General features: G+C 43.7%; 1 protein-coding gene across 3 annotated transcripts in view; it reads right to left on the bottom strand.

Annotated features, from left to right (window-relative positions):
* MAEA (macrophage erythroblast attacher, E3 ubiquitin ligase) overlaps positions 1–19,229 on the bottom strand; it is a 123,274-nt gene that overhangs the window by 75,831 nt on the left and 28,214 nt on the right. For all 3 annotated transcript variants that reach the window (XM_067567651.1, XM_067567650.1, XM_067567649.1), the window contains exon 3: positions 3,837–4,040. In XM_067567651.1, coding sequence (XP_067423752.1) covers positions 3,837–4,040 — 204 coding nt within the window. The remainder of the gene's footprint in view (positions 1–3,836; positions 4,041–19,229) is intronic.

Consider the following 19,229-nt stretch of genomic DNA (forward strand, 5'->3'; position numbering starts at 1 on the left):
ACTTGGTGAGATGCCCCAGGTCCAGGATGGGTCTGAGCCTGCCTTTTGCTTTGGGAATGAGAAAATATTGAAAATAAAAACCTTTCCCCTGCAAGTTTGCAGGGATTTCTTCCACAGCCCCTTCCTCCAGCAGGGCCTGCACCTCCTGAATGAGAAGTTGCTTGTGAGAGGGGTCCCTGAAGAGGGATAGGGAAGGAAGGTGATGGGCAAGGTTGAGAAGAACTGAGGGTGTAGCCCTCTGCAATAATACTGAGGACCCAATGATCCCATGTTATACGGCTCCATGCATGGAAGGGAAAAAGGTGGTTCAGGATAGGTCTGGCAAGTGGACCCTGGATAGAAACTGGGTGTCATCCTCAGGCACACCATCAAAACTGCTGCCTTCGGGCACTGGGGTATCATGAGGTTCCGGGTTGTGAAGACGAGAGGGTTAGAGCTGGGTGACAGCGATTGAAACCTCTGTCTATCCATCCTCTTGTAGAAGGATGTGAGAGGAGGCCCTTAGAACTGATGCTGCTGCTGCGGTGGCCGAAATTGTTTCCTTGAGGACTGAGAAACGGAGAGGCCCAACAAGCGTAAGGTGGTTCTGGAGTCTTAATCCATGGAGCCTGGTATCCATTTGATCTGAATAAAGGGCACTGCTGTCAAATGGAAGGTCTTGGATCAATTGCTGCACCTTTTGTGATAGGCTGGGAAATTGCAGCCATGAGCACCTACGCATAGATACAGCAGAGGCCCTGGAACGTGCTGCCAAATCAGCTGCATCCAGTGATGCCTGCAGGGCCCCCCTAGCCACCGTCTTCCCCTCCTCCAATATGATGGCAAAATTCTGGGGATGGTCCTGAGGTAGCACTCCAGTGAACCTAACCAGCGAGTTCCAGATATTGAAATTGAGCCCTGAAGTCATCCAGAGATACAGAGGGTTCTGCCACAACCTCATCTGGGGATGACGAGGATGATGGCAAGAGGAGAGGGAACAGTGGGAGCCTCTCCTCCTGAGCCTGGGCTGATGTAGATGCCAGAGGCTCGGAACTGCGGTCTGATGCCAAGTCCTGAGATTCCTGCTGTGTTGGCAGTACCGCCAAGTGCTTAGTTGAAGAGCGGTACAAGCAGGGACCAAGCGCCATGTGGAAACCCCATGGGTTCCAATATGACCAGTGAGTCAGCCATTGACCTTGAGGCCAGCCCAATGTTGAGGGTACTATCCCGCCCTTATGAACCTTGCGACAGTGATGGCCTGGCTCGGGACTAATCTCTCCCTCTGATGCCAAGGAATAGGACTCTGCCTCCAGAGACCAAGATGGGGCTGTTGATTCTGCCGCCCAACTATGCTGCAGTACTGGGGGCGATGCCGTGGGGAAGAGGACTGGTTTCTCGAGCCACGGAGTAGATCATGCACTGATGACCACCACCCAGGAGAACAACATGGAGCTGGGGATCACAGTCGTGATTCTCTAGACCAGTGCCGAGGCACCAGGGATCGGTACCAGGGAGTTGAGTATGGATGGTACTGAGAGCGCGATTGGTGCTGCTCCAACTGGTGCGCACATGCTGATGGGGGAGATCCTGAGAGGGATCTCGATGAATGGTACCGGAGACATCGAAGAGTGTCATGGCATGGGAGAATGATGTGAGTGCTGTGGAGGGCCCTCTGGGGGCTTTCCCCTTGAGATCAGTCGCACTGGAAAAGGAGAAGGCGAGGACTCGGGTGTTGGAGGCCATGGTAGGGCCTTCAGGTCCCTTGCTGCAGGCCACACAGGGTTTGAACCCCGGGGATCGAGGCATGTCCTGCTAGCGGGCGAGTGTCCTTAACTAACTACTTATTATTATCTATTAACACTAAGTATAGCTATTACAACTAGATAAACAAAACAAAAGGAGTAAAAGGAAACCTACCTAACAATAACAATACTAAACAATTGCAAGACAGAGGGGAGTTCCAGCAACCATCACAGGCAGAAAGAAGGAACTGAGGGGGTGTGAGGCCAGTGGTGCCTCATATACTGCGGCATGCACATGCATCACAAGACAGCGCCAGAGCCAGCCCTACAGATCCCGCTAAGGGGAAAAAAATTCCAGTAACTGTGCACATGAGCACGCACACACCTAGAATGGAATTGACATCAGCAAGCACTTGACGAACCACCAATGTTATGCCTTTTTAGTTTAATTAATGCTCAAGAGGGGAAGTAATCTCCTTAACCTCTTTATTTCTGTGTAGATATATCTGGTACATACAGAAGCATGATGATTCAGCAGAAGATTGACAGCTCGTGCTCCAACAGGGAAAACCTCCTTTCTGTCAGCAGAGGACCAATGGGATTGCAGATCATGCAGTTGCAGCTACATAATCCAAGAACAATACTACTTTATTTTTGGGGATCCTTTTGAAACATGGTCCTTCTTAGCCAAGGACAATGACCTTACAGGTGAAGAGATGCATATGAATGTGATTTGATGTTCTCTATTAGACAAGATTCTTCTACTCATTTTTCCACTTCCTTATCTCTCCTTCTCCCCCCCCTTTCATTTTCATATTTATAGAAGATATTGCTGGCCAAACAAGATCAGTTTGGCTGAGACAGCCATGGAACTAAGAAATAGACTGGAGTTGTTAGAAGCAAACAAACAATTACATTAATGCTATAGTTTTGGTGTGGCTAGCAACTAAGTTCCCCCTTTTTGAACTGTGTCCAGTTTAAAAATACTCCCAGCCCTCAAAAAATAAAACAAAAAAACCACACATGGTGCTAAACTACCACCACCTTCGTCCTCCTCAGAAATAAGTTTTTAACAGTAACAGTCAACACTGTCCTTCTAAGGTCAGAGTGCCAATACAGCTTATAGGACTGATCCAGAGCACTTCTGAGTCCCAATGGCACTTACCCCCACAACTCAGAAAGCCAAAAATAACCCAGTTTCTAAGGAGAAAGACGCCAAATTCTCATAGCAACCAGCTTCTTCCTACAACATTAATTTTATTTTCCTGAGTTGCAGTTGCTGTTGCTACTGGAGCACAAAAGCGTTCCAGGATCCAGTATGGCTCAGCACCTTGCATACAGAAGCCATGCAAATGAACATGAAGCGTATAAGCCCTGAAATGTTGTTAGGCAACATGGTTCAGCAAATTCATGGAGACTTGTAAGGAGGAGGAGGAGAACACATAAAATAAAGTGAAAGATGACCAATCAGAAGATGTAAACAAAATGCACAAAATTGCTGCTTTAGAGCAAAACTGTAAATGGGGGGAAGGAAGACACTGGCTATAAAACCTTGAGACAACTATTTACACGAATTATTCTGAAGTATTTTATAATCCAAAAGTGCCCCTAAAAACGTTTAGTGGTAGGATAGTACAATAGAACTCTAGATAGCTTATGTTATTGTGATCAGCCTGATCACCCCACAAATCATGAAATCATGGCTGGACAGATGGGAAGCTCCACTAACTGCTTAATCAGCAGTCTGTCATTCGCCAATAAAAATGTAACAATACATGTAAGGACAAATTTAATTTCCAGAAGTGACAGTGTGAGGTTTTTGAATTAGGTTTAAGAATTAATTGAAATTCTATAACTTCAACACTATGGCTCCAATTCTAATTTCTATTTAACACACAAACATGCAAACCTATACTGAGAGAACAGACTCTACAGAATTGGTTTAGAGGCTAATTTAACTGAAATATTAAGAATACAGGCATACCCCACTACACAAAATAGATAGTATATCAACTGCTTTGTTTCCACTGATCTCTCTATAATACAAAACTGATTCTCAGATACCATGATGATTAGTACAGTTCAAGAATCTATATAAAAAAAGTTGGTACCAACCTCAATACCACTCTGCCTGGCTAGTTTTACAGCTGTATTGTAGTAGCCACAGCGCAAGAGATGTTCCACCATCATGCGATCCATTCGTTTTTTCTTCCACATGTTTGCAGCAGCTGGCTGGTCACTGCTATGTTCTTTAAGATGCTCAATCCTGCGTTTGCAAAGTTTTGCACTCTCATCTTCAGCCTGAATTGATTCAACTGCCTAAATTTAAAAAAGAATTATCAAATTAAAAATTAAAGCAATTGCATCTGTAGTGAATATTGACTTTTAAAGCAATATATAACCTTTACTAAAAAAGCAACGATTTGTACAATATGCAGAATGTGTACAAATCCAATAAACAAGATTAGCCAGAACAAAAAAATAAATAAAATCCATCTAGTAGCCTAGGAGTTACAAAAGGTTCTTTCATTATGATAATTTTACCAGTTTAGCTGTATTTTTCTACTTATGTACAGGAAATCTCAAAATCGGGCGCAGCCTCATTGAGACTATTAGGTGCTACTGCAGTATAGATCTTTCTAAATGGAAGAAGTCTAAATGTGACTACTATAGTAGCAGCTGCCACAATGTCTTACTATGCATAGCCCCTCCACCCCCGCCACCATAAGTCCCATACAAATTTGTTGCCAATGGATCTGAATAGTTGAGAACCACTGGTTTGCACCTACAGTCTGCCCTCATTTCCCCCTCCCCATGCAGCTATGCTGCTCTTCAGGGGGCTACTGCACAGCAACCTGTATGGCCTCTCCATTTTTGCTTTCTTTCATCCTCTGTCAGCAGTGGAGCTATGTATTGGGATTTCCACAAATGGAAGTGGTAAGAGATTTGGCCCTCACAGCACCTTTCAATCAAGGATCAGTTTATGATCAAGTCTCAGCACCCTGGTTAAATAGGCAGGAATGATCTCTATTCTCCAACACCTGTTAAGAACTTCTGCAGACTCTGTCCTGGCTCCAATACTCTTGAAAACATGGGTCTACTGGTGGAACCTTTACCTACCAGCAAAAACAACCAGAGTTCTGTAGCATTTTAAAGACTAACAAATTTAATTTCTGCAGGCATAAGCTTTCGTGGGCTGCAACCCACTTCGTCAGATGCAAGAAACAGAAATCAGATAGGGTGTGCGCGCGCACATGCACGCACCCCCCCCCCCAAGGGTAAGGAACAACCATGGGGAGGAACTTTTTACCTATCAGTTTTACTAGAAGCAAGCCAGGAAGACAAGTTTTTCCTAGCCACTCTTATAGTATGCCTAGGTCTGAGAATGAGCACAAGGAAAGCCTCTTTCCACAGTGAAACTATTTTTACCACATAATCACACTCTTCTCTCCCCCATCCTATCACAATTAGCTGGCTGATTAATTATGCTGCATGTTTTACTTAGCAATTATTTACAGTCACATTTGCAATTTGAGGCTTGGGACTTATGACTACAGCCCTTTACACCAGTAGGTCAGTTCAGATCCTACAAAAAAAAGGCAATGTATAAAACTTGATGAAAGCAGTCAACAGCAGTTTTATTTACTATTATATGCTATAATTAAATCTCATTACTAAGAATGGGAAAGCAGTGGGTAGAAGATGCACTGGTTTAAACTTTCCAGTCTTTCCCTTTTATAGGCCCTGCTTAAAGAGAGGAGTTTCAGACTCTCAAGTGAAAATCCACTAGAATTCAGACTGTTCATGGGAAGGTCAGTGTTGGAACACCTGGTCTTGGGGCTTGATTGTGGTGCATTAACTTCCCTAGTTCTTGTCCACACTAAGCCTGGCTCTAGTTCAACATGTTATATTAATCCAAAACTTTAAAAATCCTCATTACTCCTTGACAGAAAATGTATCTCACTGTAACTGAGGTAACTCCAACTCATTAGGGTATTTTGTTTTTACTATGTAATTTTTCAGTGTAGGGTCCAAGGCAAATAAAAACAACAAACAGATTCTTGGTAGATAAGTTGTGAGAAGTTCCTATTTAGCAAAGGAGGATGTCCCAAAAAAAATTTGGCTTGACATTAAATTTCTGAAGAGGAAATAGATCTGAAAAAACAAGAACTACTGGGAATCTGATATTATTTTAAAACAAAAAACATGAAGGCTGAACTCTGCACAACCCACCTTATGCATCTCCTTGGTTGAATTTACCTTGGCACCAGAGCTGCTGCCGCTTTGATCCCCTTGTCAGAACTGTTAAGAGAGGATACAGATACTTTCCTGGGCCTCTCTGAGGTAATTTTGTTGAGGTAAGTTTATGGAGTCAATGATGGGAAATGTGGTCAGCTGGTTAAACGGGTAGACAGGGGAGAAATGCAGGACTGGGGCTTCCCCAGCAGAACCAGGGACACGAACTCGAGAGATGTCCCCATAGAGACATCAAAAATGTGGTCTATTGGGTGCTAAGTAAATCAGGCTAGAGTCTCCCTTACCACCATTTCAGTAGTTCAGGCAAGGACTCAGTGAACATGTCCTTCATCCGTGGTCTTGCTTGAAAGGCCAAGGGGACCATTGTTGGAGACCCAAGTAGCAACAAGTGACAGCCTTGGCTATTTACCTTGGATGAATGGCCCTCAGGCAACAGCTTGCCTTGACCTTCACCATGGGTAAATGTAAGGAGAGGATAAGGTGGAAGGTACCATTTGTCAATTCTCTGCTGATGCTCCCTAGCTCTACATGGGTTTCTGCTAACCAGAGAAAAGGAAGCCTGGCCAGCCCTTCTCCAAGGTGGGCTGAAGTGTGTGAAAGGGCTTCCTTCAGCACAAAATATAGCAGAGCACACTATCCAGGAAGAAGTGCAGATTTTCCTTATATGCTTTGACTGTCATACCAGGATCAACCAAGGCATGCAAGAGGATATGTCTGGCTGTAGTGCGGGTAGCAGGAATTAGGTGGCTTAGCCCAAAAACCTGTTCAAAAGTGGGACATGTCCAATCACACCTGAAAGTTAACTTTCAGGGTTTCAGTTCTGAAAAGTTTTATATCCAAGGATCTGCAGCTCTAAGGCAGCTGAAGAAGCAGAACAAAACTGGCAGGCTCTGAAGCAAACAGAATGTATCCTTGAGCTAGTGATTGATGTCTGAGTTATGCCTACAAAATATTTACTGAGTTCTCGTCCATAGATGTCAAAGTAGTTTATGAAGAAATTAAGTACCATTACCCCATTTTACAAACAGAGGCACAGGGAGGTGAAGTGAAAGCTGCAAGCCACCCGAAGATCCATTGTAGGATCAGAGAACATTACATCACTGAAGAAAGAAGAGTTCACTTGTCATGCACACATCCCTCCACCCTATACCAAGGCTCAGCCCTTCAGACTGAAGGGAATGAGTTCAGGGAGCACATGAAATGGTTCATGTGACTGCAGGTTGCAAGGAGCGCCTGCTACAAATAGCAACTGCCGACTTCTCGCTGTGAGACCATCAGGGAAAGACACAGGAAGGGCTCTTCACAGTAGCCAGAAAGTGCTATGTATTCTCCCCCTTCCTAGATGTGGAAAGTGGAAAAAGGCCTAGTTAAGTGTTGTGTATTTTTTGAGCCTTTTGTAAATTCTCTTCATTAATAAACCTGCCCTGAAGATATGGAATGTGACTAAAGAGCTTTTGTGTTACTCAGACTGTCCTGCCCACTGATGTACACCAATCTTTAACTCACCTCAGTAAGAGGTTTCAAACCTATGCACAAGAGTAGAAGCCAGCAGTGCTATTGTTACTGAAGGTCTTCAATGCTTACACAATCTTTGGGCCACATCCTCAGCTGCCATAAATTTGAATAGCTCTATTAGAGCTGATGGATACACTGGTTTACACCAGCTGAGAATCTGGCCCTTTGTCGCCAATTTATACCACAGTTTGTTGCATGTTTTTGTTCAGGATAAAGCAGCAGATTAAATCCTCTCAGACCTTGAGTCAAGATCTGAAGTTTGAGGTGGTTTTCATTTGACTACCAGCACAAAGTGACCCTCCCGGTTCTGACACTTCCTGCTACTGAGATAAGTAAGGCCAGGAAGAAGATCTCCAGTATCAAGCAGAGGTTTGAGGGCAGGTCTACACTTAAAATGCTGCAACAGAGCAGTGGTTCAGTGAAGACGCTGCTATGCCAATGGAGGAGCATCTCCTCTCAACATAGGTAATCCACCTCCACAAAAGGCGATAAGCTATGTTGATGGGAGGGTTTCTCCCATCAACATAATACTGTCTACACTCGAGGTTAGGTTGCTATAACCGCGTCACCTAAGGTGTGTGGATTTTTTAAGTTTATAGTGTGACCTAGCCTCAGAGTGCATAAGACAACTGAAGTTCTAACACAAGTTTTATCAGATCCAAACAGAATGAAATGATTAAACCTCAGACTTTGATGTGGGGGTGCAAATTCTATTCTCTCTAAGTTCTTATATCATTCTTACCATGGAGACAGAGAAAGATACTATATCCCCCATCCCCTATTTAGGAAAGGCTACAATCTCATGGATAAATCTTATTATTGACAACACTAAATGGGTTGTTTTTTCCTTCTATGGAAGAACAACCTATAGTTAGTATCTGATCCATTACCTAGGATCAGAAGGTTCTTGGAAGGTCTCTCTCTGCCAAGAAAAGGATCCTGGGTTGGTGAGATACTGACAGCTGAGTTATATTGTGAGTTTCATAATTTTCCTGTGGCACAGTATTACTGATGTAGTAATATCTCAGGATTCCTGTACAAACCCTCCATAATATGGGCAGATTTATTCACCATCACAATATTTTGAGAAATGTAAATCAAGATTGAATGTAAGACAGATAATTGTAGCTTTCACTTTCCTCCCCTGCCTAAAGGCTAGGGAGAATAGATGGGCCTTGCAGCATGATCTGAAGTTCAAATTTGGGCTAGTCCTTACAAGTTCTTTAGTCAAGGGGCAGCTGCGGATGATGCCCTGGCAGCAGCCCCTTCTCTTTTATGAGGAAACTACAGCATATCTGGTGGTTGCAGCTGTGGAAGAATGGCAGGAAGAGAAAGGTGACGTCTCCGAAAAGCAGGTCCGAAGTATACATGTTGCTATTCCTCAAAGTGAAACTCCAGCCTGGCTAATGTCTATCATATAGAAGAGAACAGTGGTCATGATGTGGTTCTTCATAGCATGAGACATGGGGCTCCTGTCTAACCTTACTACTTATTCAAATTTCATTCCAAATTCCTGTGTACATTTTGAAATTAGATTTTTTGGGAAGAACGTGCTGTGAAGTTATCAGAATAAATGTACAAACTGAAAAGGAGATAGTACATATCTTTCCCAGTGCTTTAGTCAAGAATGAAGTGTGTTCTTTTTGCAGCCTCTACTATAGATTCATAGACAGATACATTGATTCCAAGACCAGAAGGGACCATTGTGATTCATTTAGTCCAGTGGTTTTCAACCTATTTACCATTGTGGGCTGCATATGCAGCTCTCTCTGGGTTATGTGGGCCACATCCACACAATATATATACTACTTGTACGGCCCTGAGGACATCACATGGGCCGCAACTGTGCACTGATTGGACCACAAGCAGCCCACAGGTTTGAGAACCACTGATCTAGTCTGATTTCTTGCATAAAACAGGTCATAGAGTTTCTTCAAATTAATTCCTAGAGCATATCGTTTATAAAAATATCCAGTCTCGATTTAAAAATTACCAGCACGCCATTTGCAAACTGAAACATGGATGTGGAGCCGGCCCTGATAGCATCCCCTCGGAGATGCTATAATGCATTTTTGACCTGTAGGGGAATCATTTCCAGCCATCTTTCACCTGGTGTGGAGAAATGGAACCTTGCCACCCGCCTGGAAGGAGGGTATTGCGATCTCACTTTATAAAGGCAAGGGACCACACAGAGAAAGTAAGAGCTACAGGCCAATCACCTCTTGTCTGTGCCAGGGAAGGTGTTGATGCACGTTCTGCTGGTGCATTCGGAGCCCCTGCTACATCGCAAGCATTGCCCCCAGCAGTCAGGCTTTATGAGGAACATGTACATATGAGACACCATTTTGGCCCTCTGCTTCTTGTCAGAAATATAGTGTGAGTTCAAGAAGCCCCTCTACATAGTGTATGTTGATCTTAAGGCTGCATTTTGATTCAGCTGACAAAGTCACGCTATGGAAGACTTTAAAGGGCGCTGGTGTCTCCAACCACTCTGCTGGACTAGATTAGCAAGCTGCATAATGGAACCACTGCCCATGTAGGTCTGGGAAATCAGATGTCAGCACAACTTTTAAATCAGGCAGGGCTGTATCTTGGCCCCTGCACTCTTTTGTCTGACAATGGATTTCATAATGCAGCATTCTGTCAGGTCCATAGGCATTAAGATCAGTGATCTCTCACTGTCAGACCTCGACTATGCTGATGATGATGTTCCTCTAGTACAGAGCCCCAACAGGTTTCACGAGGCACTCCAGCAAATGGACGGGTCAGCCAGGAACAGCCTCTGTGTTTCTATGGTCAAAGAAAAAGCTGCAAAACCCAGTATCAAGTCCATCCACAATTCCAATTGCTTTGAATAATGAAACTGTAGAAGCAGTGTTCAGCTTTTGCTATTTGCTAATCTCATTAGTTCCTCCAACTCTCATACTGAGGTTTTTCATCGGACTGGCATCGCAGCATCTGCCATGGGTCGTTCATGATGCATATGGAATCATCATCTTGGCACAACCCCATTCAGGATCTATTCGAGCAGTACATACTGCTGTACAGTTGTAAAACATGGATACCATGCCATTCAATTTGGGCAAAGCTGGAGGTTTTTCCACACAAAATACCAACGTCTTATATGGGTATAAAATTGAATGACTTCATTTGGAATGCAGACTTTTATAGTTGCTCCAATCTACAGACTACTGTGGCCACTGTCCGCAGCCAGTGTCTTACATTTTTCAGACACGTTGCCAGAATGTTGCAAGACGTTCCAGTAAAAGCCATTCTCCGGATAGCTTGTAGTATCTGGGATAAAATTCCACCAAATAAGAGGTAAAGACGGCTCAGAGACAGACCCCCTATTACTTGAGTATATCAAGTCTGTTCAGACATTGGACTTTCGGCCCATCAAGCCTTTGCAGCTGCACAGGAACAGATCAAATGGCAAACGATGGCTATGGCCAATTGTTCAGCTAAGTGTTGAAGGACAGAGATGGAGAATCCACTATGATCTTTGGTAAATTGTTTCAACAGTTAAATATTCTCATGGTAAAAAAAATTTACAACTTATTTCCAGTCTGCATTTGTCTAGTTTTAATTTCCAGCCATTGGGTCTTGTTATATCTTTTATCTGCTAGACTGAAGAGCACATCAAATATTGGTTTCCCATGTAGGTACCTGTAGACTAATCAAGTGTCTCCTCAATATTCTCTTTGTTAAGTGAAATATAGTGGTAGACTCAAATAGCTCAATCAAAGGCATTTTTTCTAATCCTTTAATCATTCTCATGGTTCTTCTCTGAATCCTCTCCAATTTATCAACACTCTTCAACTGTGGACAACAGAATTGACACAGTATTCCAGCAGTGATTGCACAAGTGCTGAATAGAGAGGAATATAGCCTATCTACTCCTAGTCAAAATTCTCCAGTGTATGTAGGCAAGGACTGCGTTACTCCTTTTGGCAACAGCATTGCTCTAGGAGCTCATGTTCGGCTGGATTATCCATCATGACTCCCAAAGTCTTTTTCAGAATCACTGCTTTATAGAGTGGAGTCCCATCCTGGAAATACAGTCTACATCAGTGGTTGTCAAAAAGCGTAGGACCTCATTTTGATGGGGTTGCCAGGGCATAAACCCCCGGCCTGGAGCTCCAGGGGCAGCAGGGATGGGCTGAAGCCACAACTGGAAGCTTCACAGGGGGTAGGAGGCTTGAAGCCTGAGCCTGAAGCTCTAGAGACAGCCGGGAGCTGGAAGCCCTAGCTCAGAGCTTCCTAGAAGGCAGTGTGTCTGAAGCCCCAGCCAGGATCACCGCTGGGTTGGAGCTTCAAGCCCTAGTAATTTAACTTGGCGGGGCCCCCTGTGGCATGGGGCCATGTAATTGCCTGCTTTCCACCCCTTGCGCATCACTTCCTGTACTGTGGCACTTCCTGCACTCAGGTACCTGTGTTTTCCTGGCAACCCACTCATCACATATTGTGTTGTAACCAGTTTGAAAAGTTGCTGTAGAAATAATTTTAGCAATGGAATGTTTTCTGAAGAAAAGTGGGTAATGAAGGGGAAACAATTGCCACATGAAGCAAAAGAAGGGCTGACAACGAGGATCCAAACAGCAGTAAAAATCTAACAAACTGCAAATATAAATCCATATTCCAAATACTTTGGATGATATGGATTGGTTTTCAGGATGACCCATGGCCACAGTGTGTGGCCAATTTCCAGCAAAGTAGAGCTTAAAACTGTCTAAAATGTTATGGCACTTGCAGACATGGCACAGTTCTCTTCAAACAAAACCACTGGATTTTTTTCAGCGAAAGCTGGGAGAGCTAAAGGGCCAGAAAACAGTACTGAGAATGACAGTTACACTAAAAGAGAAAGCCCTTTAGGCATCTTTTGCTGTGTCATGCTGGATAGCTAAAACTGTGAATCTGCATACTACTGGAGAAATTATTCTGCCATGTGCCAAGAAAGTGTTTTTGATTATGGTGGGGCAACGTGCAGTGATTCAACCGGATTTGATTCCCGTGTCTAATGACACTATTGTCAAGCGCATTCACAGTATGGCAAACAATGTGACTGAACAAATGATTGCCAAAAACCAAGCAAAGTCCTTCCCCCCTCCTCCCCTTCAACTTGACAGAACAATAGATGTGTTGGGTGCTGCTCAGATGCAGACATACATAAAATTTGAGAATGACAGAAAACTGCAAAAGGAATTTCTATTCTGCAGATCATTACCACAGAATGTTATAGTGGAACAGCTCTTTGCACTTTTGGATGCTTTTGTCTCTGATTCTGGCTTGGAATGGCAGGGCTGTAGAAATTTACAGCGACGGTGCTCGTGCAATGACTGGAAGAAACAGCTGGCTAGTCACCACAGTGCAGGACAAGCAGTTTGGACTCACTATATTATACATAGGCAAGCCCTAGTTGCAAAACAAAAACAAAACAAAAGTAAATGCCACCCATTCTAAAACAAGTCATCTGCAGGTCTGAAAGCACTCATACCATTTTCATCCATCACCTGTGTGAAGCCAGCTTTTCAGCGCTGACTTTACTGAAACAAATTCAAGGTCGTCTCACTGTTGAAGATGATATCTGTCTTTACCTCAGCCACACAGAGCCCTGCTTCTAGGATTTGTGTTCATCAATACAAGCTCACCCTTCCCATGCATATTTATTATTATTTTTTAAACTGCTGGATATAAAGATTGTCTTGTGATTGTATTGTGAATTAAAATATTTAATGGCTACTTTTTGTAGATACAGCCTTGTAATTAATTTTTTATTTAAAATATTAACTATTCTGAGTAATACAGGGCACTGGAGTCATGTAGTAATTTTTCTTGTCAGAAGAGGGTCACGCGGCAATGAAGTTTGCGAACCGCTGGTATACATTCTTTGTTCCTAGATGCATACGTTTATATTTAGCTGTATTAAAACATTAATTTACTTGCACCCAATTTACCAAGCAGTCCAGATTACTCTGTATCAGTGACATGTCCTCTTCATTACTTACCACGCCCCAATCTGTGTGTCATATATAAACTTTCAGTGATTTTATGTTTTCTTCTAAGTGACTGATAAAAGTGTTCAATAGTGAAGGGCCAAGAACAGATCCCTGGGGGACCTCATTGGAAACTCGCTATTGTAACAGTGATTCCCTATTCAGTGTTACATTTTGAGACCTATGAATTAGCTAGCTATTAAACCAATTAACGTGGGCCATGTTAATTTTATTGTCCAGTTTTTTTCAAAAAATATCATGAAGTCAAAGTCACCAAGTCAAAGGCCTTACAGAAGTCGAAGTATATTACATCAGCACTGTTACTTTTAATCTATCAAATTTGTAATCTCATCAAAAAAGGAAATCAAGTTAGTCTAACAGGATCTATTTTCCATAAACCCATACATGATGGGGTAGTCTGCCCCCTAAGAGGAGTCCTACCTACTGGTCAATCCTTCCTGTCACTTGGCATGGTTCTTGAGTGGTCTGTACATAAAGCCCAAGGAGCTCCAGAAATAGAGGAAAGGGATCTCAGGCCTGGTCTACATTGATAATGTAGGTTGCTGGAATGCAGCTTCCCTCAACCAATTAAAGTATGTGCCTCCACTGGCATGTCAGTTCCGCTGACCTAAATCCTGGTAAAATTAGACTTAATAAAACCACCTCCGCAAGTGGCGTTGTCCTAAAATCCAATTGTGTGGGTCAAATGAGCGTCAGTGTAGGCAGAGCACAATGTAAACGGACATCATTGCCCTCTGGTTGAGCTTCAGGAAGTCAGCGGCAGGAGAGACTCCCTCTGTAGCCCCTGCAAAACTCTATATTAATGCACTCTTTCCTACCCCCACTCCCAAGTGATCTAGGAGGAGGCTGAGCAGGTTGCAGTACGTGCTGCACTCGTCGCCGGTTGAGGGGAGCAGAAAGAGGAAACAGCCCCTTTAAGAAGTGGGGATGTGTGATTCTTTCCTGTGTGCACAGCCAAGCTGGGCTCTGTATCCCCTCTCAGGTCCCACACAATGCATGTGGAACGTTAAATTATCTTCCTTTCTCCCCTCTGCGAAGGATCACCAATAAAAAAGTACTGCTTTACAATTCATTACTGTTTATTTATCAGAAAGAAGGAAGTAAAGGGAAGGGAGAAGTGGGGGGGAGAACTGGAACAGTGGGGGATGGGTAAGTGAAAGCACAGCACAAATAAGCCACGCACATTAAAGTTGTGTCTCATTACAAGAGTGATTTTTCAATGCTTCCCTAAGGGGCTGTGCTCCGCAATTGGCTCTCAGTGTTGCAGTGGCATCTAGCTGCTCAAAATTTGTGGTCAGCCTATTTGCCTCCACAATTTAACCCAATGGGAACTTCTCACCCTTTGTCTCACATATGGAGCACACAGCAGGCACACAACTGCTGGGATGTTTTTTTCACTGAGGTCTCACCTAGTGAGCAAACTGCACCAGCAAACGTCCAAATGCACATTCCACCACCATTCTGCACTTGCTGAGCCTATTATTAAAATGCTCCTTGTCACTGTCCAGTTGTCTGGCGTCATTAGCCAGGGGACCATGGGGTAGGCAGAGTCCCCCAGGCTCATTATCGGCATTTCAACATCGCCATATTTATTTTTTGGTCAGGGAAGAAAGTGCCCGCCTGCATCTTTTTAAACAGACCTGAGTTCCTAAAGATGTGCGCATCATGCTGCTTTTCAGACCACCCCAAAAGGACGTTGGTGAAACGTCCCCTGTGATCCACAAGGGCCTGCAACACCATTGAGAAGTATCCCTTTCGGTTTATGTATTCTATGGCAAGGTGGTCTAGGGCTAAGATAGGGATGTGCGTGCCATCTATGGCTCCTCCCCCGTTTGGGAACCCCATTGAGGAAAAGCCTTCCACTACGTCCTGCACGTTTCCCAAAGTCACTACCCTTCGTTGCAGAAGTCTATTAATGGCCTGGCACACTTGTATCACAGCAGCTCCCCCGGTGGATTTACTGACTCCAAATTGATTCCCAACTGCCTGGTAGCAGTTGGGCATTGCTAGCTTCTACAGAGCGATGGCCACTCCTTTCTCCACTGTCAGAGCTGGTCTCAAGCGAATATTCATGCTTTTCAGGGCTGGGGAGAGTTCTCCGCAAAGTTCAAAGAACGTGGCTTTTTGCATATGAAAATTCTGCAGCCGCTGCTCATCATCCCACACCTTCATAACTATGCCATCCCACCAGTCATTGCTTGTTTCCTTGGACCAGAAGCAGTGCTCCACCAACTGCAGATGGTGCATGACAGCCTGCAGCAAACAGGAATTGTTTCATTCTATGGCTTGTAGCAAGGCAGCTGCGGTAACATCACAGTTTTCCACACTATGGCTCGTCTTGCACCTGAATACACTGCAGAATAAGTCATGAGGTGTTTGTGATGCTCACAATGGTAGTGCAGAGCTAAGTGGGCTCCATTCATCTCAAGCAATGGCGTGCGCACGGCAGAGAGTGAAGGGTTTGAAAAAAATGGCGCAAAAAGGCGATCGTCTGTTTGTTTGGACTAGGACAAGAAGGGAGGGGGGAGGGAGTACGTTGCATCATGGGAGGACAACAACCTTCCCAAACACCCCTGCCGGTACTTGCACTGTGGGATAGGTACCCACGGTGCACTGCTTTGATTGTCGACATAAGTGCAGATGGTGGGGACACAATCCCCGATGCAATGACCGTGGTGTGATCATGCTCCTCCAAATTCTGCAGCTCGACGGGTAATGGTCAATTTAAATTAAATCAACTTTGCTCCACAGTGTAGACATACCCCCAGAAAGAAGTAGCATTTAGAAAAGATCCTGTTACTGTATCTTTAAAGGTCTGGGATCGAGAGGCTACGACAAGACTTCCCTCTCACCCAGCCAATAATGAATGAGCTGGGAAATAAAGCTGCCTCCTCCTTCCTAAAAGGGCAGAGAAAGGCAGCTTCTGCAGGGCCCTAAGTTAGCTATGAGTTAGGCTAAAATTTAATCATGGGTATTTTTAGTAAAAGTCATGGACAGGTCACAGACAAACAAAAATTCACAGCCCATGACCTGTCCATGACTTTTACTATAAATACCCCTGACTAAATCTTAGCTGCTCCCGGGGCGCTACTGCTCTGGGGGGCTCTAGGGGTTGATGGCCAGCCCCTGCTCCAGCGGCTGACTGCCTCAAGCTGCCCGCTGCTCCAAGGCCCCCAGGGACCACTCTCTGATGGCCTCTGGGGCCACCCCCACGCTGCTGCTCAGGCCACCTCTGGGATCACTGCTGCCCCAACGGTCGGACCACTATTTGGGCAGTCCTGAGGGCCAGCCACCACCGGCTGGCCCCAGGGCCGCTGCAGAAGCCACGGAGGTCATGAAAAGTCATGGAATCCATGACTTCCGTGACAGACCCACGGCCTTAGCTATGAGCAGACAACACATGGCTACCAAACCCTCTGTGCCTGTGGACTAAGTGGGGCTGGCTGAGTGAGAAACTGCCACCCAGCTCCAGGGGGAGAGCTGGGATTCCTGCCATGAGGAGAGACTTAAAGACAAAGGCAGCTTACGTCAACCTAACTCTAAGTGTCTACACCAGCGATGCCCAACCTTATTACACAGGAGGGCCACAAAAACGTAAGAACAACCTTGTGTGGGCCAAACCAATTAAATCTTATTATAATATGAAGAAAGTCATCTGTATTAAATTTACATTTTAAGTTCAGCTTGTTTCATATGTATTCAGATAGAAACAACCTATGTACAGTACTGACTAATTATACACTTGTGTAAATTAAAATGATATAAACATGACAAAATGCTAATGAATCGGCCATTTGTATATTGTGTTGAAGCAGGCTGTGGGCCTTATGAAATACTCTGGTGTGTCGTGTACAGCACATAGACCAGTAGTGCTCAGCCTACACTAAAATATAGCCCCCACCAATGTAACTCGCCCATTACACCATCTTAATAACTCCACCTGTGCAAGAGACGTGGCGCTTAAATTGATGTAGTTAGGTCAACCCAGTTTCAGTGTAGACACTGTTGTTTACATTGACTGTTGCTGCCTTTCAGAAACTGTCCCATACTGGCAGTTAAATTGGTGCAAGCGCTCCTGATGAGGATGTATACTGCTGACACAAGGAGCATAGCATGGACGTTTAAAGCCAATTCAATTACTGCAGTGGCTGTATACCAATGTAACATACGTCAACTTAATTTTGTAGTGTAGATTTGCCCTAAGAGAATCCTGTGGAACTAGAAACAGAGCTTAGAGGGCAAGCTTCAAAGGAAGTCTGAAAGCCAGAAGTACCTTTTGTTTATCTGGGACTTTTTGCTATGGCCCTTTTTTTTAAAAAAATTTTGTAATAAACAAGCCCTAAGAAGGGTATTATTGAATCAAGAGTCAAGAATGCCAGAAATGGAATTACTGGCTTCCTGAGAAGGGAAATTGAGGCAGGGAGTACTTGCAGCTCCATCCTAACTCAACAGAGTGCGCTACAAGGCAGGCACACCCCACAACACCATGTTAATTGGGATTAACTATTTTATCCTCTTAATTCTTTAATAATGGTGTCCCATATCAGCCTCTCCATTATTTTGCCAGAGACTGATGTCAGGTTGACACGCCTATATACAATTACCCGAGTCATCTGGATTATTCTTTTTAAATACTGGCACAACATTAGCTTTCTTTCAGTCTTCTTGAACATGCCCAGTGTTCCAAGTCCTATTGAAAATCAACATTAACGGTCCAGCCAGCTCTTCAGCCATTTCTTTTAAAACTCTTGAATGCAAGTTATTCCAGACCTGCTGATTTAAAAGAATCTCTAACCTTAATAGCTGTTATTTAACATTCTCCTGAGATATTAGGGGGATGAAAAGTGTGTTATCATATGATATGACTACATCATCTGTTTTTCCCCTCTAAATAAAAACCAAATATTAAATACTTTTACTTTTTCTGCATTATTATTGATAATTCTACCATTTCCATCTAGTAATGGACTAATACCATGGTTAGGATTCTCAACATATTTAAGAAACACACTGTGACTCGAGTCATTCACAGGCAAGTTTACAATATGACTTTTCAGGTCTTTAAGTAGCTATCAATATTCCATGGATGAAGCCAAAAGGAGTTCTGATCACCAAACTCAATGCCATAAATGTGAAAGCACAAGTCAGAAAGTTGGATCCAATATCTTGTTAATCTCTTGAGTTGTCTCAGCATTCTAAGGCTGCCATTTCAGAACAGGTGACTGAATGAGACCTAAACTAAAACAGTTGTTTTACAGAGATTTTTTCCAGTAGGCCTTCACTACCAGTTTTATCCTAGTTCCTAGGTAATTTAAAACTAACCAAAACATGGAAGTTCTTGGGGCAGGACATTTTTTATTAGGTTTATACAGAAACCAGCACAATTTGGGGTGTCTAGCTGTTATTATAATAGAAAGAATGCCAAAAAATAAACACTTTCTGCACTCTCTGCAATTCCCCATCTTCTGTTTTAATCCCTTTTTAAATAGAGGAGCCAGAAATGCTGGTCTCAAATAGGAAACAAAGAAAATAATGGTTCCAGAAAAGATTCCTCCCTGTTCCTCATACAATAGTTGAGTATGATCTCTAATGTTTCTTGTCATTTACCTAAGTGACCATTTTGGGGAAGTAAGCAATCCCACTCATCTTCTCCATGCTTGGAGAATTTACTTTTAAGATGACATGCACAGGAAGCATAAAAAGAGGGCACAATATATGTTAT

This window comes from Emydura macquarii, unplaced genomic scaffold (genome assembly GCF_026122565.2).
Source record: "Emydura macquarii macquarii isolate MOO-44397 ecotype Brisbane River unplaced genomic scaffold, CSIRO-AGI_Emac_v2 contig_2795, whole genome shotgun sequence".
Classification (NCBI taxonomy): domain Eukaryota; kingdom Metazoa; phylum Chordata; order Testudines; family Chelidae; genus Emydura; species Emydura macquarii.